Below are 26,912 nucleotides of genomic sequence, written 5' to 3' on the forward strand. Positions count from 1 at the left end.
TTAATTTATCAAAAATGCTACTTGCTATGTTCACGATTAGATAGGGGTGGCAAAATGGGCCCGGCCCGCGGGGAAATCCTGTTTTGCCCGCACTTTTACACGGGGCGGGGTAAGGTTTTAGGCCCGCTCCCTTTAATGTGCCCGCCCCGCCCTGCCCCATTTTTTTGCGGGCTTTTGCGGGCATTCATTTTTTCATACAATTTTACTATTTTTAGGCCTAAAAGGTTCGATGCCCGCGGGCGTTCTCCGCCCTGCCCTCACTTTTTTGCGGGGCGGGGCAAGGTTTTAGACCAGCACAATCAAATATGCCCGCCTCGCCCCGTTTTTTCACGGCTTTTGCGGGGCGGGCATGCCCGTTTGCCACCCCTACGATTAGAGATAGAGTCTATAAGGTGAAATAAAAGGGTTACATTTGTTATGTCTCAACCGTGGGAAGTTTAGTCATTATATGAAAGGTTCTGTAGAGAAAGCAACTCTTGTAGATAAAGAAGGAGATGGTGTCCATGAGGGAGAAAAGAATGTGGAATTCAATGGTATTCAAGGTGGTGGTAAGGTGCAAAATAAGGAGAATGATTTGATGGTGGTGTATGGTGTTCAGATGAATGTTCCAGTGGCAGTTAATGTTGTTGGAGCGAAATCAATTGGATGAAGATTTTGTATTTTAGGTAAAGATATTCCAAATTTAGAAGTTGAGAATTTGGAGGAGCGGAAAATAATAAGAGATAATATCTCGCAAAATATCATGCAAAATATATATAGAGAGAAAGATAGAGATAGAGAGAAAAAGAGAGAGAGAGAGAGAGAGAGAGAGAGAGAGAGAGAGAGAGAGAGAGACTGTGATTTATTTGATATATGTATTTTGATTTCATTTATGTACGAGATTTTGATTTATGTATTCGACATTATTGGCCGACGATTTATACGATTTATTTTTTTGTTGTACTATTTATTATTGCCTTTAAATTGCATTACTTTAATTTACTGTAATTGGATTTTTCATTATTGTTATAAAAAATGGGTTCTAGAGTAAAATGTATGTCTTGAAAATATAGCAGACTGTTACGTAGGTGCATCTACGGAACACTCTATTTTAACACGTTTCGTAGATGCACCTACGGAAAGAAACACATTTTTTGAAAAAAATGTGCTTCTGAATGTGCATCTACGGAAGAAGAGGAAGGCATAATTGAAATTTCGCTAAGTGGCTAAGAGATTAAGGGGTGGACTCAGATTTTCTCTTTTTAAATAGAATCAATATAATTAACTTTAATTGAAAATAATTATGCTTAAATACAGTTTTGGCCCCCAAATTTTTTAATTGCTTGATTTTGGTCCTCCATGTTTCAATTGCTTGATTTTGGTCCCCTAAGTTTTCTAATTACTTAATTTTGACCCCTTAAATTTCAATTGTTTGATTTTGTCCCCTCAAGTTTGTCTCCTTTTGCATTTGATAGTCCCCTAATGACATGTAGACTAAATTTCTTTTTTTTTCTTCTTAATTTTCTTCTTTACAATTCTATTTTTCTTTTCTTTTTAATAATTAAGCTTTGAATGTAATATTTTGAAAATCTTAAATATTTCATTCAATTTAAAATATACGGACAAACATGCAATATCCCTTATAAAAAATTGAGATTATATATAACTAATAGGATTGCTAGACTTTAGGACTTTAAACTTAACTATGAGGAAGTTATTGGCCAAAGAGTTTATTATTTTAATTAGGTAGTGGTCTATTTTATTTTGTCAAAATAATTTACCATTAATCATAAGTTGAATGAAATATTTAAGATTTTTTAAATATTACATTCAAAGTTTAACTATTAAAAAGAGAAGAAAAAAATTGTAGAGAAAAAAATTTTAAAAAAGAAAAGAAAAGAGAAAAAGAAAAAAAAAATTAATCCACATGTCATTAGGGGACTATCAAATGCAAATGGGGACAAACTTGAGGGGTCAAAATCAAGAAATTGGAACTTGGGGGGCCAAAATCAAACAATTACAAAACTTGGGGGATCAAAATCAAGCAATTGAAACATGAGGGACTAAAATCAAGCAATTGGAAAATTTGGGGGCTAAAACTGCATTTAAGCCAAATAATTAAACATATTAAAATCAATTATACATAGAGTGTTCAAAACCAAACCAACCCAATAGAAAACCGCTAACCAAACCAAACCAAACCGAAACTGCAAAAAAATGCATTTGGTTTGGATTTGTTTGCGGTTTGTATTTTGTAACCTGAACCAAACCGCGTTATGTTACAACCTAACTTTTACTTAACTCACATCTAACTCAAACTTAAACCTATTATACCTTATCCTTATGATTACGAACAATTTTCTCATCCTTATACATATGATTTTAGTCTCGATCTTCTCAAATATCTAAGAGCATTATCGCGCTTTCTTTGCCACATACATCTTCCCTCTTCTTCTATAATCTTTACTCTCTTATATTTTTTCTTTTTCACCTTCTCATTTTTATGCAAGAAAATTTCTTTGCCAACCTCCCAACTCTCTAGCCCACCTCTGGTGAAAAACCCAAACTACCCCTGACTTCGGAAGTTCATTTCCGAAATGCAAGAAAAAGGTGTTTTCGGAGATGCATCTCCGAAAGCGCCTTTTTTTTTGAAAAAATTGTCTTATTTCGGAAGTTCATTTCCGAAACAGCATTTCGGAAATGAACTTCCGAAATAATGCGTGTTCTGCAGATTTAACAAAACACTCCCCCTCCCCCATTCATTTACCCTAACTCAAATCAAAACACAACCCCTCTTCAAATTTTCTGCCAAAATCAAGTGTAAGATCAAAGAGCATTCCCAAGTCTTCTTCCAAACTCATCATCAAACACTAATTGGTAAGTTCTACATTGTTTTTTCAAGTTTTAGATCTATTTGAATAAACTCTAATAGGGTGTTTAGAAACTGAAAAAATCACATTAAGATAGGTTAGTACTGATATTAGGATGTTTAGTAGGCATAAAAGTAGTTTTGGTTTAGGTTTTTTGGGTCTGCCATTGAAGGTTGCATAAAAGCTCTGCGCAGGGGTGTTTCGGAAGTTCATTTCCGAAAACACCTCCATCCCAGTTTCGGAAATGAACTTCCGAACTGTATCAGAAGTGCATTTTTTTTTTGTTTTTTCATTTGTCTCGCATATTAATCGATTTCGATTGTTTACAGGAACATGTCAGGCAACCAGCCAGCACGCATCAGACAGGGCAGGGAGTCCCAGACTGCGTCGGCTAGACGCGAGCGGGCGGCGGCGCAGCTGGCGTCGACCCAGGGACGGGGCCGGGGACGCCGTGTGCGCGTTCCACAGGACTTGGTGGAGAGTTCATCTGCTTCAGGCTCTAGGAGTAGGCTGGCTCGGGTATCTTCTTCCCGCCAGCGAGAGGAGGAGGATGAGGATGAGGAGGAGGTGATACCGGATGTTGACCCTCCAGTCGGGGAGGAGGAGGAGCAGGAGGAGCAGGAGGTGGATAGCTATCCGGGAGGGCCTTTTGACACTTCTCTGCTGATTCACTACCAGGATCACGTCGCTCGGCGGATCTGGGAGGGAGAGGTATTTTTTTTAACTTAGCCGTTTATTTGTCACCATTTTTTATAATTTTACCGTTTATTTCTCGCTTATTTGTTATTTTTTTTGTAACAGGAGAGAGAGCCATTGAAAATGGTGAACCACTCTAGGAAGATTTTCGGTCTGTTTAAACCATCAGCTCAGTGGTTTAACGACCATGTGCGAGGTTCAGGGCTTAGCGGGCTCTGCATGACTGGGTACACCACCATCAGCACCGGCATGCAGGGGGCATTTGTGGAGCGCTGGCACAAGGAGACGTCTTCTTTCCACTTGCTGGTGGGGGAGTTGACGATCACCTTGCATGACGTCCAGTGTCTTCTCCACCTGCCCATCAGGGGGTGGCTGTTGGACCACTCCAGGATACAGAGGGTCGAGGCCATTGAGTGGATGATGCACTATTTGGGCATGCCGCACGAGGTTGCTCACCTGGAGTGCGTCTCGACTTCTGGGTGTCATGTCCGGTTCAACACACTGAGCCTCTATTTTGAGTTCCACCTGGACGCGGCGGCCGAGGCCGAGCAGGAGGGTAACGACCTATTCAGGGAGTACCACTGCGGCTGCGCTCTCCGGTGCTGGTACATGCATGTGGTAGGCGCTGCATGCTTTGTGGACAAGAGTGCCAGGTACGTCGACGTGGCCTACCTCCGCTATTTCATGGACCTGGATACCGTTCACCAGTGGAACTGGGGGTCAGCTACTCTGGCATATCTCTACCAGAAGCTGAATGAGGCCTCCAACTGGAGGACGAGGCAGTTGGTCGGATCCTGCACACTGCTTACGGTACGTTTTATTTTAATACATTATCGTATTTATTTATTTATATATGTTTCGTATTTAATTTTAATACATTATCTTGTTTCTGTTTCAGAGCTGGATCATCTCCTACTTATCCCGCATCCACGACTACCACCTCGATCCTGCGTACGTGGACGCCTTGCCCAGGGCCGCCAGATACGATCTCCAGAGGGGGAACGATGCGGTGGGACCATACCGTGGATACCTGGACCGCACTCTGCACGACGACGTCACCTGGAGGCCGTTCATCGACTACGCTCAGATTGTCCCCTTTGACGGCATTGCACTTTATTCTGGCTGGTTGGCTTGCGGGACCGGCATCATGGTTCGATATCTCCCTGAGCGGTGCATGCGTCAGTTCGGATTCGTGCAGCAGATACCCAGGTCACCCTTTGAGGCTGCTCCCGACACTGTGACCCGAGTGCAGCTCACTGCCATATGGGAGCATTGGGAGGATCATGTGGTACCGCTGGAGTACCGTCTCACTCGGGTCACCCAGGACTCGCACAGTGAGGAGGGATACGTCACATGGTTCTACCGGGTGTCACATCCTCTTCTGAGACCCGACATTCCCGGCGCTCCTAGGCCAGCACACGAGGAGATCCTGGAGAACCAGCAGGCCGAGGATGATCACGCCATTGATCTCATGCCGATCTGCCAACGGATATCGATGCTTGGGCGGGACGCGTTGGGTCGAGGTATCGTGGATCGGGGCGGTCCAGAGGCAGTCGCCGTGATGGAGATGATCGTCACTGATGCGGACCGTGCGGCGACATACAGGCGGCAGAGGAGGTCTCAGGGCGAGAGGTTTAGGCACACCCAGTAGTGGTCGGGTTTATATATTTTTTGTTATTGGATTGTATCTTTAGCACACTATTTTTATTTTTTTCGGTTTGTATATATTATTTTCATCGGATTAGTATTTTTTTTTTGTTTATTTATCATATTAGTATTTTCAGTTTATCTATTGCTTATTTTATTTGGCGTTTACGTTTAATTAAAATGCGAGACTGTTTTAGATAAAACATAAAAAAAAAAAACACAGTTTCTGCATAATTCGGAAATGAACTTCCGAAACCCCCCAAAATCTGAACAAAGGTGTTTTCGGAAGTTCATCTCCGAAGACACCCCCCATGAGGTGTTTTCGGAAGTTCATCTCCGAAGACACCCCCCATGAGGTGTTTTCGGAGATGCACTTCCGAATTAAGGAAATTTTTTTAAAAAAAAAGCGCTTCGGAAGTTCATTTCCGAAGCAGGGGTATTTTGGGATTTTCGTTGGGGGTGACCCCCATAGGGAGGTGGGTAAAGAAAAAATCTTTATGCAAATGTTCCATATTTTAGTTTTGTTTTTATCGCACATCTTCTTCTTTAATCTCTCAACTCTTTTGTTTTTTCTTTTTCATCTTCACTAATCTCTCGTCTTGTCTCCAATTTTTTTTCGTTCCATTATAGTAATTTTTATACTGTTTTATGCTATTATTTTATGTTTATTATTTTATTTTTGTCTAATTTAATTTTTACATATTAAATGGAAAGTTGTCGTCAAAATATGACGAGTTTTGTTATTTGATAGTATATGAATGTCTAAATACAAAGTTATGGTGTCATCTATATGTGTATGTATGACTCAATAAAATATTTGTAAAAAACCGAACCAACCGAACTGAACCAAACTGTATTTATTTGGTTTGGTTTGGTTTGGTTTTTTTCTAAAAGCCAACCGAACCAAACCAAACCGCATGATTTTTTCTCTTGCAGTTCGGATGATTTTTTCGTCAAAACTGTTCAAATTGCACCGCAAGCACCCCTAATTATACACGTCCGAAATTAATTATGTATGCTGAAAACATATGCAAATGTGGTTCAATATGAGACTGAAATACCCAAACTCCAAGAGTAACTGCATATATTATTGTTCTTGTTCTGTGGCTATGTTGATGTTATATTAAGCAGGTGCATACAGTGTTACTGCGTTAGCTTCTTCTACAGTTTCCAATAATACATATGATAACAAAAGTCTAGATTGGATGGAAGTGCATTAGATTCGATTCCTGCAAGATGTGATTCCCACTACTGTCAGATAGACAAAATGTTTGGCACTTACTTATCACGAAACCAGTCCTTCACATGCTCACAGACCAATCCCTATCTATCTATACATCAGTCATAACATTGCTTTCTTTTCCTTATTTTCTAGCACTCCATAATGTGTTGTTCAATCTTTCTCCAATGTTTTAGATTTTATCTTTTTGCGGGAAGGTTGACAACTCACACAATGTGATTCTCATGTGCAATTTTTACAATGAGAAAATAAAATAAAATATCTCATATTTCATTAAGAGAGAGAAATAATATGCTACTTTACCAAAATTCCAGTTTACAATATGAATATTGATATACTTAATTAGTAAAATTGATTTAAAATTACAATTTATTTTTAAATGACTAATATAAAAAATGAAATGTTATTTACTTGATTTACCTATTATTACTTATTATTTCATACATTACCTTATGCAACTTTATTTATAACATGACCTTACACACTACATCCTCTTATCACTATTATAAATAAATAAAAAATTCATTCAATAATTAATATATTTGATTTATATATAGAATAGATACATTAATTATTAAATAAATTAAAAAATATTAGTGACGAAAGATTGTGTTTTTAGACGGCAAGACTTTAAGTTACAATGTCTCGGTAAGGCAAGCATGGATGCCCCTACGTCCAACAAGTTGTTGGTCTTTTCTGGACCCGCATGATAATGATAACAACTCGAACTCAACTTCTATTCTTTCAAGAGCAAGAGAAGGGTACTGAGATCCCGCCACTCTTTGTCCTATGCCAATAAGATCGACTTGAATAATAAGATTCAATTGTGATATTCAAAAATACGAAAGTCACGTTAGCTTTGACACCTTTTATTTTTGACTTAAGTTTATCTTTCACACTTACTCATAACCTAAATTATGTCAAGTGTGAACAATAGATTCTTTCTTCTTTTTTGATTAGACAAAATTGATTGTTTTTTATTTGGTGGAAAGTGGGAACACACCGAAATAATTTTAGATGAGTTAATTATAAGACAGTTACCTAACAGGTGTATAATTAAGATGTGCATATAATATATAGTACTAATTTACTATAGAGGAGTGCTAGCAACACTCTCTTTTGAACACTCTTTCAAGCACTCACTTTTTTATTGGTTGAAACATGTGTGGGCCCCTCATTTTGAAAATAGGTCCCACATAAAGTAGTAGGATCCGGCCACACATATTTCAACCAATAAGAAAATGAGTGTTTGAGAGAGTGTTCAAAAGAGAGTGTTGCTCACATTTCTCATGTACTATAATAATGGCTTTCAAAATAGAAACACAACAAATATAAATGACAAAAATTATATAAATATTAAGAAGAAAGAAACAGAAAGGTCATAGCTATAAATAAATCGAAAACTTAATGAAAGTGACCAATTTAACTGAAGCTAATGACGTTTTACTAAAAATCCTAAGGAAAATACATGTAGGTCTTTTTTGGCTTCACTTGAAGAAACTTGGGGTCGCATTCTTCACCACGTTTGAAATTGCATCGGAGAAGGGTAGTGTTCACCAGTTTAGCTGCTAGAGATCAGTTGAATTGTCCTCGTCCATTGATGAGCAGTGTTTGAAAAAGTTTTTATAATCGTACATGTCATAGGTTACAAAGAAAAATCACTTTATGAAGGTTGTGCATGCAATTACAAACAAGAAAAAGACATGGTTACCTTTGTTTTGATTCTCTTCTGTTGATTTTTTTTCCACCACTTTTGAGTCAAAATAAATGTATCTTTGGTTTAACTTTTGTGAGACAAAAGTGATTATAAAATTTATAGGTTAAGTCTGATTTTTCTGATTTTTAAAAAAAATTGATTTTGGCTATAGAATTAATTTTAGTTAAATAAGAATAGTAATGTTAAATTTTAAATATGATGTCCATTCACAAAAGAATAAAAAATATGTTGGCCAACAAATAATTAATCATCTCAAGATTATAATCTTCTCACACAATATATATATATATATATATATATATATATATATATATATATATATATATATATATATATATATATATATATATATATATATATATATATATATATATATATATATATATATATACTTATACATATATATATATATACATATATATATATATATACATATATATATATATGTATGTACATATATATATATATATATATATATATATATATATATATATATATATATATATATATATATATATATATATATATATATATATATATATATATATATATATATATACATATATATATATACATATATATATATATATATATATATATATATATATATATATATATATATATATATATATATATATATATTTTGGTAAATTAGACCACCCACATCGGTGGGTACTTCACCAAATTCAAGAAAATTGTGTCAGTAACTTATGCTTTTGGACCGTTTATGCGTGGCTTTATTTTTTGAAAGTGGCTTTGCAGAACACCGTGGTAATATGGCCACATCAGCAATATTGAAACAAAATATATAATAAAAAATTAATCTATAACAATAAATGTGATAGTTGCAACATTAAATATTACAATTTTATTCTTCAACGGTAAAAATTTGTATAATTTTCAAACGTTCAATTTTTAATTTATAACAGCTATATTTTCAAACGGTCATTTTTTATTTCTATATATACTTGTATAATTTTTTTAAAATTTACATACTTAACTTCAATTTTTTTCATTTCATTCAAGAAAATTTCATCTTATTTTTTTTCAATGAACCCCAACAAAATATATAATAAAAAATGGCTATATTTTAAGGAGAATTTATTTTATTTTATTTTTCATCTAATCGCTTACAAAAAATTGTGTGCTTATTTTAGGTTCATATTTATTTTGTTTATCTTTCGTTTTTTCTTCTTCTTATAAAGCGGAGAATCCATCAATCTCCATTTCCGAATTAGGTGGACGGCTTTCATAATTCAATATCTTTCTTACACAACTTGTACTTACCCTTTAATAAAGATTCGGTTCAATAGCATTCTCAAGTTGTAATTATTTGAATTTCAATATATCATGTATCCAGCAGGGCCGTCTATGATAATTTGGAAGTCCAGTGTCAATTTTAAAAATTGACTCTAATAAAAAGGAAGGTAGAAAAAAAATGTCGCATTTTTCCATTTTTGTGTGTAAAATAATACATTTAATAATAAAAGTGTAAGCACCATGGATCGCATAATTGACCTATAGGCCTTTGAGCCAAAAACAAGTTTTTTTTTTACCATTATGATAGATAACTTACATTATATATTAAGTTGAACAACAAGTATTTATTTTAGATTTATAATTTATAAAAAATAATTTTGACACTGTCATACCCCAAAATTTTCCCTCTCATTTTTAAAGACAAAAATCTTCAAATGCGAAAATAATTGAAGAGGACACCCTAAACTTTCCAACAAATTCAAAATTATTCCCAAATAGTGAGAATTGAGAAAATAATGGCTGGTGAAAGTTGGGAAATTTTGAGTCAGTGCATAAAATTCAAATTGAGCAAATTTATTATTGGGCCACAGTTTTAATCCAATCACCCCTTAAATTGTTTTATTTCAATTATTTTAATTTATTCATTTAAATAATCCATTTTCCTTTTAACCTAATGTTTTCTTATAAATAACTAACAACCCTTATTTTTAACCGGACACCAACCATTCACTTCTACCAAATTCTCAGTTCCCATACACTAACAATCAACAACTTTACACCCATCCACAAAAAACCCTTCACCATCGTTTCTGACTGTTACGAATAATCTTCTGTCACTTTAATTCCGGTTGCAGCAGAATGATAAATTTTCCAGCCTATCAGCCGAATTCTAAAACTACTATTTCGATTTGCTCCAAATTTTTTCCAGAAGTTCAAAAAAAAATCGAGGAACAATATTTCGACGCTCAAAATCGCAAATTCCTCGTTTTTCTATTTTATTTGATTTAATTTCTATTTTCATATTTTCAAAAAATATCAAAAAATTTGTAGCTTCGTTATTCTATTTTATTTGATTTATAATCAGGTTTTTATATTTTTTTATTTTATTTTGATCACTTTTCTATTTTTCCATTTATTTTCTTAACCGTAACATTGTAGTGGTTTTTGAACAGGTTTCTTATGGATTGACCAAGTGGAAGGAGCTTTGTCCCTTGACCTCAAGGGGTACCCAAGGGTTTTTTTTTGCCAAAATCCTTTTGGTTTTTGGCCAAACCAAGGTTATTCGTATTTGGTTTGGCCAAATCAAGGTTATTCAAAATTTTGTTCATAATTTAATTTTCTAAACCCCAATTCTTTTATTGTGTTATTATTATTATTATTATTATTATTACCCTATTTTTGCAGGTACTTCCTTTCCCAAAGGGGAGCAGCCACTTGCCACTTCCCTTGATAACCTTGCTAAAATATCAATTCCCCCTATTAACTATTAACCCTATTCTTAGGTAAACTTAACATCAATTAATTTTAGGTTTATAATTAACTTAGTAATTAGATTTTTTTTAACTTAATTTTATGTTTAGAATTAACTTAGTAATTATTTTTTTTATCTAATTAATTTAATTTCTTTAAATCCTAAAAACCCTATTAGGTAGGTGTTGCCCATTAACTGTAGGTTTCTCCCTTAAGTTTTTTAACCATTAGAGTTTTAAGGCTAATAATTATTTTTAGGCTAATCACTAATTTCGGGCAAAATTTTAATCATTAATTTTAGACTAATTATTTGTAGGTTTTAGTTCAATCTTAACCATTAATTTTATTTTTAGCTAGGTTTGTTCACTAACCCTCAAGATTTAGAATTTATCACCATAAAAACCTCTAACCTTTATTTTCGTTCAAAGGCGCATTTTCTCTTCTCATCTCATATTCCATTGAGTGTCGAATGCCCTCTGTTTAATTTTTCTCTCTTATTTTATGATTTTATTTAATTTGTCTTTATTTAATTTTTTGCCTTTTTATTCAATTATTTAATTTTCTGTCATTTAAAATTCTAGAAGGTGTAAAGGTCGCAATAAGTTTTCTTGTAATAGTAATTAGGGTTTATTTTCTGCCTTTATTTTCTGCTTTCCTCGATTTTTGGTTTGTAATTCCCCCTCCCGAAGCCTTGTAATAGCGTAGGACTTTTAATTTCTGGCTTTAATTTTGTTTATATTAACTGTTGGGTTAGTAATCCTAGGGAGTGCAAGCCTTGAATTAACTTAGAATAACTAATTACAAGATAAAATATCTTTACTGAATCACTTGATTGTGCCACACACACACCTTTAGGGTAACCCTTCTTGTTGCCTGTTGTCTGTTGCCTTTTAATTACGATTCTAAAATAGTCAAGTCCCTCGATTCCGAGGATACCTAAAGCAAGTGCTGCCTTAATACATTGAAATCATCATAAGACTTTTGTCCCTCGATGTTGCCTCGGAAATAAGATGATTGTCCCATTGCTAAGGTATCCTCGCCTGCTGCCTAAAAAAGATTAATGACTATTATATCCTTCCCTAAAGACTACCTACCCTCTATATGGTAAGGACAGTTTTACGGCGAACGATACTTCCTCGATGATCCTTTTTATATCCAATGAAAGGACTTCCTACCCTCTATGGTATGGATAGCCCCTTTCAAACTGAAAAGCTGAAAGAACAGAAATCTTAAAATTAGGGTAGTTGCTACTAATTGCTTGCTCTGATTTAAATTCAAACTCTTTTCCCACTTCTTTTCAAAACTACTTTCAAAAAAGGCTTATTTACAAGCTAAAGTCCTTATTCAAAAATCTTTTCCTATTCACACACGACACTTTTCAAACAATTCAAACAAACAAAGTGAGCTAAGCAATTAAAAGCTCATGGATAACCATGGATATCAAGGGTGCTTACACCTTCCCTTTGTATAACTTACCCCCCGAACTCAAAGTCTTTTAAAAAGGTTTTTTTTTTCTGTTCTTTTAGCCTTTCTATATATTGGATAAAATAAAAGTCGGTGGAAACTCTTGTTATCTGCAACATTTCTTTAAAAAAGTCAGTTCTCCCACCGTGTTATAGAGACCCCTATTTTTGGAGGTCGTGGACCCGGTTGCCTAGGCCCAAGGCGGTATCCAGTAATATCTCACATAGATGTTCATTGACCTCGAATGAAAACTCGAACTCTTGCTCAAATGGATTGCACTTTGACTATAATAATGCACGTCAGTATGTTGTTCTTGGCCTAATTCATACAAGAGTCGCTTCATCCATAACATTTATTTACAAGCTTATGTACTGCGATAAACTATGTGCATGTGGTACACCAATATAGATTGTATCAAAATGTTGATTTTCTCAACATCTCATATACTCAATTAACTCTGATGGTGGTTGGTTTGAATGATTTTTAGAATTGAAATGTGATTTTTAGAATTGATATTGTCTAGTTTTTTATTATCACCCTCCTTCTATTATTTATAATGAGGGTGTACTTGATATGTAAACATCAAATGACTCAAATGTAAAGTTTTATACTTGTAAATCGCCTACAATTGAGTGTTGACTTACAATAGACTTTAGAACACGACATACGATTTGAACTTGGGTTGGGAAATAAAGTTGCATGCAATGATTCAACATTTTATTTGATTGTGTCACAATGAAACACTCCTTGTCAGCAATGTTAGAAGAATGTGTAATCTTGAGACTAGTGCTCTTTATGGTAGTTTCTCTACAACTAATAAAGATGTGATTCGTTACTAAAGGATTGTCACCTTATACAAGATATTTTGAAATTTATCCCTATTAGGTATACTCGACGATTTTTCTCAATATTCACGTCTAATGATTAGAAAAAGAAAGGTATTCATTCTTAACCTCAACAAATTTTCCTTCGTGCTTTCTAGTGGGTATGAAGATGAAAATTAAGGCAACATAGACTTATGGGTGACAACTAATAGAAGAAGCATGATGTACTTAAATACATTCATACTTTGTATAAAAAAATGAATTATCATTTGTTAGGCAAGGTAACAAATGACAATGCTTGAAGGTGAGTGTGGTGGCAAGCTCCACAACTAGGTCTAGTGAGATTGAATGTTGATGAAAGTTTCAACCCTCCTTGAGGGATTGGAGCTTACGATCTTATTTGGGACGAGAAAATAACTATTTTATGTATGCTAATGATAGTCAGAGTGATGTGTTATCTGCCAATTTTCTTTTATCATAATATCATAATTTTGTCCTTCTTTTCCATCATGATCTTTAAGAGTAAATATAGTATCATATAGTCTTTAGTCTATTCAATTGATGACTCAAATAAATAACATAGAGTTTCATGTTTACGACTCACTATTTCTAATGATTACTAGTATGATAGATTACGCCCCCACTTAGTACTACAAACATGGGTTTTCACCTCAGTTGCAACAAGACGTTTATCTCGATTGATAGGGCGAGGAAATGTAGGGTTTCATAGAAAGTAGCTACTTTCACCCTCGAACTACTAATAACCTAAGTAAAATGTTGCTCTAGTCATGGGTTTGATCCCCAATAATAGCATTTTCAAAATGACGCATGTTTTTTCCCTTCGGTTGGTAGTTCTAATCGAGATGAAATGTAGCCCCCCTTTTGCCCTCTATTGTATTTTTAATCGAGGGGGTATATGTTAGGGATGACTTTTTGCCTTGGTTGAGACTTTTAACTAAGCGGAAATGTAATTTATCTTCTATCACTTTTATTGTACTCTTTGCATGATGGACGGAGCGAAATTTATTTTAAAGTATAAACATTTGTTATTTTATTAATATAGGTATATCATAAAAGTATAACCATTTGTTTAATAAATAAGAAATTGCATCATTTAGATAAGAATTACAACCTAGAAAGAAAATGGCTAATGGTAAGAATTTTTGAAATGGAAACGTTAAATTGTATTGTAGCAACACAACTTGATGTTTGCAAGTTGTGTTGCAACAACACTACTTAATGTTTCCTTTTCAAATTCATATCCTTCACCATTTTTCTTTTGGGTTGCAATTTTACTAGATGATGCAATACATTCTTTCCTAAAAAAATGGTTATGCTTTTATGACATACCTATATTAATAAAATAAATAAATGCTTATACTTTGAAATAAATTTCATTTTGTTAAGCGCAAAATATGAAGAACACACTAAAGTGATAAAAGATATAAATTTTGGAAAGCCACCATTAACATGAGAAATACACAAATCTAACATATTGCATTATTATTTAAATGAATAATTCCCTTAGAAACAACTCTCATGTACTTTGTGATGCAAGTTCAACCATTAATATCACTACCTTATAAGGAGTTTCATCTTTTTCCTGCATCAAATATTAAAAGTTGAGTCATCTCAACAACAACAATAACACAACAACAGTAATAGCAATAACAAAAACCAACAAAAACAACAACAAGAACAACAACACAACAATAACAAGAACAAGGACAAAATCAATAGATTGTTTTCATCTTAAATCTAAACAACAACAACAACAAACATAACAGCAAGAACAACAACACAACAACAATAACAGCTATTGTTGGAGATCAAACCCATGACCAAAGCAACATTTTAGTTCAGTTGTTAGTAGTTTGAGGGGGAAAGTAGTTACTTTCTATGAAACCCTATGTTACCTCACCCTATCATAAAAGCATAACCATTTGTTTAACAAATAAGAAATTGCATCATTTAAATAAGAATGATAACCCAAAAAGAAAATGGCTAATGGTAAGAATTTGAAATGGAAACATTAAGTTGTATTGCAACAACACAACTTGATGTTTCCAAGTTGTGTTACAGCAACACTACTTAATGTTTCTGTTGTGAATCTTGTAATGAATTACGACAAAATTCAATATCAATTTGTGAGGCAAAGAATAGTAGCAACCAAAATAAATGGTCTACAACAATAATAATTTATACACGGATAATATAACAACATAAGGAGAGAAAAAACGAAGGTTTGTTTACCCAGAACGATCAAACAATCTACTCTAGGGGAGAGAACAACTCTCCAATTCACTATATTCAGAAAGTTGTTACAAGAGATTATAGATGAGTTACAAGAAAATAGCTTTTGCCTTCACGTTCCCAAGAACAACCCTGAAGGCGCCCAAAAAATTAACCTTATTTTCTACCTAAGTGTTTCCTAACCTCTTCAACCTTCAATATATGAATAACCCAAATCCAAGGTGTAAAAAAGTGTTTCCCAATTTCTCAATTCCCTTAGATAACTCCAAAAGTTTCCTAAAAAACCTTGCATTTCTAAGGTTTCCCTTGAGAATAGACAAAACCCTTTAAACCCTTGCTCTCCCTTGTTGTTGTAAGCTCTAAGATTGTCACACTATAATAACAAAAGAGATACATATTTATAATAACCGAAATCCAACAAATCTATAACAAATCTCAAAACATATCTCCTTAATTGTTAGAATAGAAGATATTATTATAATATTATAATATCTCTCAAATACTATAAATATCTTATTATATCTCTTAGACTATTATAAATATATATCTTATAAAATATTTTAATATTAATTTATAAAATATCTCTTAAAAGATATTATTATAACCACTACTACATTTGTTCCTTATGTTTTATATAATATTTACGAAATACTCACCCTTTCTGTTTGAATGTTGTCTCCACGTGGGTAACGCGCAGGTAATCAGGAGAAGTTCGTCGAAGTTAGAAGATAGCTTCATGGCGTCCTTTTACCGTTTGTTTAGATTGAAGGAAGTCTTGCTCTGATACGTAACATCGGGGTCAGGGTCGCTATGTTTTAGAACTATTATGTTCACTTTGATTATTTGAGTTTGAATTACATTTTGATGTTGCTGCTTTGAGTTATAACTCATGAACCATGAGGTTTAAATTGATGTTTTCTGAAGATTATTTTAAAGATGTTTAAAGTTATGGATTCTGATGCGAGATAAAATGCTTTGATTTATGATGATGAATGAGATAGAGTTTTTAAATGAATTTTGAGGACCCGTGTTACGAAGTATGACTATTATTTGTAAAGTTTTTATGACGATGTGACACTCTTATTGGTGATTTTTATTTGATGTAATTCATATTATATTATGAGTATTCATTGTGGGTTAGAAGGGTGTTACAGATCGACCATACGGACAACCAGTTTTCAGACGTTATGTTCAGGTTTCAAGTCACTGATAAAATGAGTGGTCTTGACATAATTCTTCACAAAACTGAAATGAAAACAACATAAATAAAAAGCTTAAATTGAAACTCAATAAAGTCACACATAAAACCAAGTAGATCATAAAACCATATTGTTGAAAACAAAAGGATGTAGCACAAGCTATAGACAAGACCGGAAGACAAGCTACTAAAAATGACTCGTATGTAACTTTTCAGTTTCATCTACTTTTCCAGAAAGAAACACAAGTTTCAAACACAAGCATGACATGATAACACAAACTTTAGCATTTCAAGCTGAAATAATCCAAAACTAAATGAAGAAGATGAACACCAAAAAGTAACTAATAATAATGAACTTGAACTTGAAGATGAAACATGGAAAACAAAAGTAAACCAAGATAAACAGACAAGATTGCATAACACAAAGTTCATAAGCAATGTAAAATAATGATGTTACCTTACTGTTGTTGTACGAAGTCGTTCCTAGTACAGCTCAACCGACGATGGATTTTTCTTGGAAGGGTTGATGTGAGGAGGTAGAAGGGAGAAGAATGAGTTTAGAAGTGAGAGGAAAATATATGTAGGTTGGTTCATCTTTGGAAAACATGCAAAAAGATGAAAGAAACTGGGTAATGCATGGTACCAAAATAATAGGAATGCATTTGAAAAGTTGCTGCCAAGTGTATAAAAGGATTAATCTGATTGGTTCATTGATATTGATTTAGTCAACTATCATAATTAGGGACATTTTTAAGTGTAAAATTATTTAAAAAGAAATGAGATATTAGGGAGATACTACGCATGTTACAATCGAAATGAAAGAACGTAGAGTGTTATATATATTTTGAAAAATATAATTGGTTTACTTTATCTCTCGAAGAGGTTGGTAAACGCAACTGAGGAAAAATGTAATTTGTTTTTCACTTTTTAAAAAAAAAAAATGACACCTCTATTTTATAAATAAAACACAAAATTATTATCATTGAGAGTCAAACCCCTGACCTTTTAGTCATTTTCCTTTAGTTGAAAGTTACAATGGAAGTGAAATATTATAATAAATGCAATGGGAGTCAAACTCATAAACGGTTAAAATTTCCCCTTTGATTTGAATTTCCAATTGAGAAAAAATATAAATTATTTTTAACTTATAAATTTTTTATAAAAAAAAAAGGAACACGCTCAATTTTTAAGATTTCACTTCAGTTCTTTATAAAATCAAAGTGAAAATGCTATTAAAAAATGTATATTTTGATGTATTGACTTGGTGATTTATCATGTGAGAACGTCCTTCACACTTAATGTGTACATATGTGCTTTCAACTCTTTTTCCTTTTGTTTTGTATTGAATAAAAAAAAAAGTTTGTAGTGCATGTCAAATTTATTGTTCAATTACATATCACCTATTAAGATTTTCTTCATCTTGTCAATGGGAAAGTGTTTAATAATTAAACAACAAATAACAATTAGAAGAGTGTCATATCCTTGCTAATTTATCACCTTATTGAATTAATCCTTCACACCACATCTTTCTCATTAGCTAATTTATCACCTTATTGAATTAATCCTTCGCACCACATCTTTCTCATTAGTTAATGCCACAAAATTACAGTACAATAAAAGTGAACACCCGATTCACGAGAAAGTGGGATAAATTGCTTTCTTACCACAGCATAACATTAACACAATAAATGCAGCTCTTACTAATAATACTAAAATCCTCATTTTCATTAACTCACTTTGATTATAACAAGTACATTGAAATTCACTTAGAAAATTAAATTAACATTTAACATAATCAAGAGTATAACTAATCTCACTAGTGTCCATGGTTCACAAACCTAGCAGTAGCACCACAAGTAAGAGCTTGTGCAGGAACTCTCCCAATTTTCTGAACACCCTCAGCAAAAATAACACCCATTCCCATATGCAAATGAGGCTCAATATGACAATGAAACGCCCAAACACCAGGATTATCAGCCTTAAACCTTAAAGCTGTCCAACCATATGGAAATATAACCGCAGTGTTCCTCAAAGGCGCACGCGTCAAGTTAAACTTTTTCTCATCAACACCAGGTATAAATTTCCCATCTCCATATCCCAAAACCCAAAAATCATGCCCATGCAAATGCCAGGGATGAATCTCACTACCATTCCCATTCAACTGGTTTGCATTCTGTAATACAACATCAACAATATCATTCAACTGGAAAATATAGACACCGTTACCGGTAGTTGTGTTCGGGTTAACTGGATTCTTAAATATGTCGTAGTCCATAGGATACGTCCTTGGTGGCGGTTTTCTATCAAATGTGTTTTTCAGTTTAAACTTCAATGATCCTAAGTAAGGCGTAACCGGTAATACTAATGAAACATTGTTGATAGACCATTTAGTATAATCCCCGATTTTGTTTTGTGTGTTGAGGAGGAGAATTTTCTGGTTTGAGATTTTTGGTGGCTGCGGTGTTCCCATTTTGGAAATGACTTGTCTTGTGAAGGCTTTGCTACGTTCGAAATCGTTCCATAATGGAGTTACCGGTGGAGGTGAAGATGGGAAGACTGAGGCTGAGATTGTTTTGTAGTTGAGGATTGTTAGGGCTTGTGATGTGTTTGGTTTTCTTCCTCTGACGCCTATTGAGAGCCAGTAGTTTTTGTTTGGGTCTTGATCTGTTGTGAGAAGGACGGAATAGGTTTCGCCGGAGTAGATGTCGATGTCGTCAACGGCGAATGGATGCACGTAGTTTCCATCTGCTTCCACTACAATGAGCTTGTGATTCTACAATAACAGAAATTATGAGGTAATGTTAATGGATGAAAGAGTAAATTTTCTGTTAAAAAAATTAATTTAAAATTTTTTTTGGTTTAATTAGTAATGCTAAAATTGTGAAAAAAAATCTAAGTGAAGTCAATATCGCATTACATGGTTTTGAGACCAGCATACTCATTTTCTAAAATTTTCATATGACGAAAGGTTGTCGATCTGTTAGACATATCTGTTTTACCCTAAATTTTTTTTATATGGTGTATTAAATTTTTTATCCATATTTTCTAATAAATCTACTATGCTATTTTGCAAGTGTGGGAGGAATGAATATTTTAAAAATGCACATTCTACTATGTCCACCTCCACCTTATTTTTTTATGCTTTTGTGGGAACGGATGTAAACGGGACAAACTTCCGTTACCATCCCTAATCCCTACCATGTGGAGTTGTGATTTAAACTATCATTAATACTAATTTAATATAAAAAGATTTGCTCTTAAAGCTACCCCACCTTGATAGTCAAGTGTCAACAATGATTCCTTTTCTTATTTTTGGTTTCAAATTTGATTCTTTTGTATTTGGTGGGAAGTAGAAAGAATGAAATATCTAAGATAAAAGCCTAATTATACGACAGCTACGTTATAGTGATATAATTAAGACGCGCATAATGGATGATAATAATGGCATATTCAAAATAGACACACACAAACAAATTAGAAAATGACAAAGTTATATAAACGTTAAGAAGAAAGAAACACATAATTAAGCAGATTTATATATATGGTAGTACGAAATAATGCAAATGTATATACTTAGTGGGCCATAGCTATAGAAATAGATAGAAAACTTACCGAGATGGCCAAGTTAAGTGAAGCTAATGACGTTGTACTAGCAATCCTAATTCTGTAGGTTTTCTTTGGCTCCACATGAAGAATCTGAGGGGCACATTCTTCACCACCTTTGAAATTGCATTGTGGTAGAGTGGTGTTCACAAATTTAGCTGCTAGGGAACAGTTAAACTGTCCTCGTCCATTGATGAGCAGTGACTGAAAAAAATTTGTGTCATAGGTTAGAAAACAAAATCACTTTTAGAAAGTTGCGCATGCATTTTCAAATTAGAAAAGGACACTGTTGCTTTTGTTTTGGTTCTCTTATGTTATTTTATTTACCTCTTTTGAGTCAATATAAAGCTACCTTAACGTGGCCAATTGTATGTTCACAAAAAAAGGGGAATATATAACAAGTGGGGTGGCGGTGGCTTTAGCTCACTAGTATAATAGAAAAAAAAAATTCAACAATACTTTTGAAAAAATGGACCACCCCGCTACTATTTACTTTTATTCTCTCTGATTTTATTTATAAGAAAAACTTTACTTTTTAGATTTATTAAAAAGACAATATATTTCATTCATATTATTTAGAGATATTAATTATTTACTGTATTTAAAAATAATTTTTTTTTATAAATAAAATAGTAATTATTTACCGTATTTAAAAGTAAATTTTTTCTTATAAATAAAAGAGAAAGAGTATTAGGCATAATTCGATCCGGAAAATGTGTCTGTAGTCTTTCAAAATGTTCTATTTATATGTCTATATTCCATGAGTGTCATTTCTTTTGTTTCAATTCTTTTATTGGGTTTAGCACTAATGCGGATGTGGTGGATCTCACAAACAAAGATTATTATTGGTGTTCATGAATAATAATATTAAAAAAAATAAAAAATAAAAAAATAAATGAACATGATAGAAAAAAAAATGTACCTGTGGTTCACCAATCCATCTCATTGGAGCTGAAGAAAGACCAACCTCTTGTTCATGAGAACTTTTGTGCCAAAAATCACTAAGAAGCAAGTTGAACTCACCATCATAGTGAAATGGTTCCGTTTGATTCCCTGGTAAATTTACTATTAAAGAACCATATAACCCTGCTGCTCTTTGCATACCATAGTGTCCATGGTAAAAATATGTTCCAGGCTGCACCATATAATTAACCATTAATATAATATTATAAATTACGCTCCAATAAAAGAAAAATATGTGCCACTTGGAGTTAAATAATTGATCAAATTATTCAACTGAGGAGAAAAGAACAAAACAAATTAATTACCTTGTCAACTTTGAATCTGTAATGAAAAGTTTCTCCTGGATTTATAGCACACTGTGATATTGCAGCAGTTCCATCAGCCCAAGGAGTATCAATCTGCATATTAATATTATTATAATATTAATTAAAATTAATTAATAATAATTAAGTTACTAAAATAGATAAAATATATTAGTTATTCAATGTAACTGATAAAAAGTAAATTTTTTCTTATAAATAACATCAGAGATAATAATATTTAAATTTACCTGTCGGATTCCATGCCAGTGAATAACAGTTCCTTCTGTGGAAAGCTTATTGGTGAGAGCAATGGCAAGAGTGTCACCAACTTCAGCTGTAATAGTTGGGCCTGGAAACTGACCGTTGATTCCCATCACAACATGTTCTAAGCAATCTGGTGTTTTGATCATGTATTCCACATCAAAGTTGTAGTGTCTGATTGTTGCTCCATATGATAACTCCAACAATATTCCCAACCATAAGCACCAAACAAAAGCTGTTTTCAACAAACTCATTGTTGATGAGTTTGCTTTTGCTCAGAGGAGTTGGAAATATTTGTGTGTATCTATGAAGAAATGAAAGATGGATTGTGTTATTATATAGGAAAGTTTTAGTACATGTTGTAGCCTAGGCTACTAGATTTTTTTTTATTATTGTAAATAGCTCGTGGTGTAATGATTTTTAATATTAATATATTTTTGGATGCTTTAGAATAAAACAGCTAAAAAGAAGTTAAAGAGAAATGTTTTTTAAGATACAAATTATGTTTGAATGGGAAGACTGTTTTTGACCGATCTAATAGATTTGAATGTGATTTTGAAAATTAAAAATAAATAAATAAATAAATATTTTATTTATAAATTTTGATTGAGTAGCAATACTTATAAAAAAATTTAAGACCTTGGTGAAAAAGTGTCAAAACTACTCTTTGTAGTTTCTCATTTTCAAGGTGAAAGTGCATGTGGATGCAAGGTGAAGTAAAAAAGAAAAGTTAATCTAAACATGCACTTAAACGAAATTCATTTTAAAATAAAAGAAATAATTATCAATATTTGTCTAAAAAAACTAGATTAATTATGTTTCAAATAATGGTTAAAATCAAATACTATAGCAGTAATTAAGGTAACAAAACTAGTTAGACTTTTATACATTGGGAAGAGAGGCAAAAGTAACTATCTAGTTCAGACAGCATTGCAAAAAGAGATACATTTATGACTTTTACATGCTTTTGAAGAAGAAGAAAATGAAGACTTTTACATGCTTTTTACATACTCCCTCCGTCTCATAATAAGTGTCCTATTTGAGTTTTGCGCGGTTCTTAAGAAAATGATTGGATGTGTTGGTTTTAATGATAAAGTTAATATCATTTACTAAAGTACCCTTATTTCTTATAGGTAGTAGAGTAGTTGGAAAACGTGAAAGTTAATAAATAGGGGTATAGTAGTGGAAAAAATTAATAAATGTTGCATTGGTTTTCTAAAGAGACATTTATTTTGAGACATGAAAAAAGTGCAAATGAGACACTTATTATGAGACGGAGGGAGTACATAATAAAAAAAAGTGCAATGATAAATAAAGTGAATACTTTTTTTAGGTTAGTTATTGAAGGAATCAATATGACACATAGGTTTGACATGGGTTTCTTTTATTACAAATGTGAAAATGGTAACAAAAAGTGATAAATTCTACTTACTTTTAAGATTGATTCTTTGACCTATTCATGTAAACCATTGTTTTCATCGATTTCTTGTAATAATCAATGTTTTCACTCTTGAGGACGTGTAATATATGCTCTCATCCTCTTCTCTTAAATTAAGTAGATCTCTTCTCTTTCTTAAAAAAATAGAGATATGAATCATTATAGTTTTAAATATATCATTTATTTAATTTAAAACTATAATGATAAATAACTCTATTTTTTTAAAAGAAATGAAGAAGATCTTAACTCCTCATTTTTGTTTAGAGAGATATCTCTTTGTATTTAAAATTTGTTCTCAAATAGATGATTTATGCTCCGTCTTTTAAGTTGAATTTATTCTTTACCTTGTGACTTGTAAATTTATATATTGATTTAGAGTTTTTTGTTGGTGTTTAGTTGTAAGACTATTTTTGGGGTTAATTTGTTAATCTATCTATCTATCAATTTTGAATACCGATTATGTATACGTTTGTTATTTTGGTATGGTTGTATGCTGGTTTTTTGTGATAACTCTTAACTTTCTTTCCTTAATTTATCTTATCATATCATAATAGAGTGTTGAATATTAAATGATATAATTGAATTAGCGGTTAAGAGACATCGGATAATATATGACTTCAACGTGTTTTTATGAGTATGGTAATTCTTGTTCTACAAATCGATTTTATAGGGTTGAATTAGTTTCAACCATAATTTTTAACCTTAGTTTAATATAACCTTTGAAAATTATATAATAGTGAATCTTTACTATTTTTAATTTAAACAAATATAAATTATTTTATTAAAAATTTCTTTAAAATTCACATTTAAATCAGGTCTATATAAGACAATCCTTATATAATTTGTGTTGAATGTGGCTGTTAAAGATATCATTTTCAACTTTCAAAAATTAAAAAATACAAATTTTGCTGAAGACAAAAATTAAATAATGTGAATAAGATTAAGAAAATGTTTTCACACTTGAGAGAGAAATCACAGATAATATATTTGACATTACATCTTGTTTTGGAATATGTGGGATCTACAAACAAATGAGTGTTCTGTGTGTTCCAAATTATGCAGGTACAAAGCTACAAATTAGTATTTATTAAAATTTTCTTTTCTTTTACTTGCAGGAAACTAAAAAAAAAAAACTCCATACAAAATCACATTGAAAGAAAACATTTTTTAAAATAGATGTCCGTTAATGTATTACATAGTAGAAATTGGGGGATGATTGAAAACATGGAGAGATTCATTTTCCGGTTTGAGCATTTTTTTAAATTGAAAAAAATGGCAATTGAATCAAATTAAATAAGTACATCTCAGCATGTGCATTGTAAATAAAATATGAATGAAGTGGCAATAGTAGCCTCATGTGAAAGCAATGGCAATAGTAGACCCATGTTGCCTATATTTATTTGTATATTCTCTTTGTTTATTTCAAAAATAAATAAAATTATACAAGGTAGGATATTGCACAAAGCTAGTCAATTTTGACTAGTTATTTTTTAAAAATTTAATTTCCAATTTTAGATTGAGTTAATCAACTAAAACAAATTAAATAATACGATATTTTTTTTTAGAAAATTATGAAGAAGATTAGACATTAGAGCTCTGTCCTGCTAAGTTATGCAGGGAGAACCCAATTAATCCAAAGTGTTTTGTTTGCCACAACAAATTATTGGCTTCAATGCCTCTCCATGTCAAAGATGATAATAAAAAAGATTGAAGCCACCTGCAGATCTTTCCTTTGGACTGGAAAAGCAGAAATTTTTAGAAAATCTCTAATAGCCTTAAAGAAAATATGTAAACCTCGCATATTTGGAGGCCTCAACTTGATCTCTCTAGCAGAATGGAACAAAGCAAACTTGTGTAATCTGATGTGGAACATTAGCAACAAAGCTGACTCTCTTTGGATTAAATGGATCCAAACATATTATATAAAAAAATTACAATGTGTTGAGTGCCACTGATGACTGAGAGCTGCTTCTGGATCCTTAAAAGTATTCTGAATCAAAGGCAAGAAATATGTGGGAACCAAGCCTAGAACAACTGCAATATCAAGAAGAAATTCAGTACAAGATGTATTTGTGAGGAAATGAAAGGTGACTGAGCAAAAGTGGATTGGAGGAAACTGTTCTATGCAAATTTGGCCAGGCCTATGGCTTTATTCACTCTATGGATGGCATGCCATGGTCGTTTGCCAACAAAAGACAGGCTATGCCGATTTGGCATGATAAACAATGACAATTGTCTGTTCTGCACAGGGAAGGAAAGCCAAGAACACATGTTCTTCTCTTGTGATTGCCTAAAGCCTATCTGGCAGGAAATTCTTAATTGGATGGGAGTTACTCATGTGCCTCGAGGATGGAAGGAAGAACTTGAATGGACTATGAAAGCAAGAAGGGGGGAAATGGAAAAGCAAAACTTCTCAAAATAGCTTTTGCATAAACGATATATTCGTGTTGGCGCCATAGAAATGATACAATCTTTGGGAACATTCAAAATACAAACATTACAACATAGATTATGGAAAGTATAATATATAGATGTTGGACCACACCCAACATGAGAGTACACATAGTTAATTTACTTTTGTAATAGTGTGAATAGTGAGATTTGTTGTTAGGAGTTGTACCAGCTGGATCCCTTTTGCGATCGCCTTGTATCTTTGTGTTTTTGGTTGCAATCAATATATTTGTTTCCAAAAAAAATCACTACGATTGTTTTTTACAACTTTTTGTTTACTTATATGAGCAATATTCCTATTTAAAAATAAAACATATCATTCAGCAATTAGAATAAATGATTAGATCATTAATATAAAATTAAATCATTAAATTAATAGAAAAAAAATCTTAATAGAAATGGCTATCTTATTACTGTGATACTGAATTTATTAAATAGAACAATTAAAAAATAGATAAAATTATAATTAATCATGTACTAAAAGTTCATAGATCCCATTTTATAAATAAAATAAATGAGCGTTAGATGATAGTAAGTTAATTAAAAGAAAGGTGCTATAAATTTTTTAGAATTTATAGATTAATTAATTTAGTGAATAAATAATAAATTAAAATTTTTAATATATTTATATATATCATAAAACTTAAATATTATAATTTATTTCCATATAAAATTTATTAATTAAATCTTTTGACTTCATGTCTGATACATTTCTGGATTTGTCTCTGATTATTACCTTTAAAATAGTTTTTGCTTCTCCAAACTAACAAGTCCCAAAATAAATTAAGATAGAATTTCCCCATTTTAATAAAATAATAAAATGATAAAATAATTTTATAAAAACTAAGTTTAAAATATTTTAACACATAAACAGAGTGTATCATTTATCTATATGTTTGTCTACGGATATTTTTAATAAATCAAATCAATAACTTTTGTTCACTTAAAGGATTTAACTTGAAAAAAAATTATAGATAACTTGTGTAGAAGATTTGAGAAAATGTGTCTTCGTGCTTGGGTATTGGTGTTTGAATGTGCGAAATTGAATAAAAGTTCTAATAAAAACAAATATAAGAGTATTTGAAGAAACAAAGTAAACAAAGAACACAATAAAAATAAAATAAAATGCATTGATTAAGAATTAGAAAAGGGACGTAGTTCACACATGTTTTCTCATAAACTATTTTTTCTCTGTAACTTGAATATTCAAGTTCTATAGAGAATTCTGATAAAATTTGCGAACCTTTACTACATGAATGAAGTCAACTTATATGCT

General features: G+C 32.3%; 1 protein-coding gene across 1 annotated transcript; it reads right to left on the reverse strand.

Moving 5' to 3' along the window:
• Nucleotides 1–18,322: 18,322 nt before the first annotated feature.
• LOC131661729 (L-ascorbate oxidase) lies at nt 18,323–22,076 on the reverse strand. The gene is made up of 5 exons (XM_058931338.1): nt 21,735–22,076; nt 21,490–21,582; nt 21,144–21,356; nt 20,231–20,425; nt 18,323–19,391 (listed from the first exon to the last, which is right to left on the reverse strand). The coding sequence occupies exons 1-5, from the start codon at nt 21,999–22,001 to the stop codon at nt 18,435–18,437; spliced, it is 1,725 nt and encodes a 574-aa protein (XP_058787321.1). The 5' UTR covers nt 22,002–22,076; the 3' UTR covers nt 18,323–18,434.
• Nucleotides 22,077–26,912: the final 4,836 nt, after the last annotated feature.

This window comes from Vicia villosa, linkage group LG3 (genome assembly GCF_029867415.1).
Source record: "Vicia villosa cultivar HV-30 ecotype Madison, WI linkage group LG3, Vvil1.0, whole genome shotgun sequence".
Lineage (NCBI taxonomy): Eukaryota > Viridiplantae > Streptophyta > Magnoliopsida > Fabales > Fabaceae > Vicia > Vicia villosa.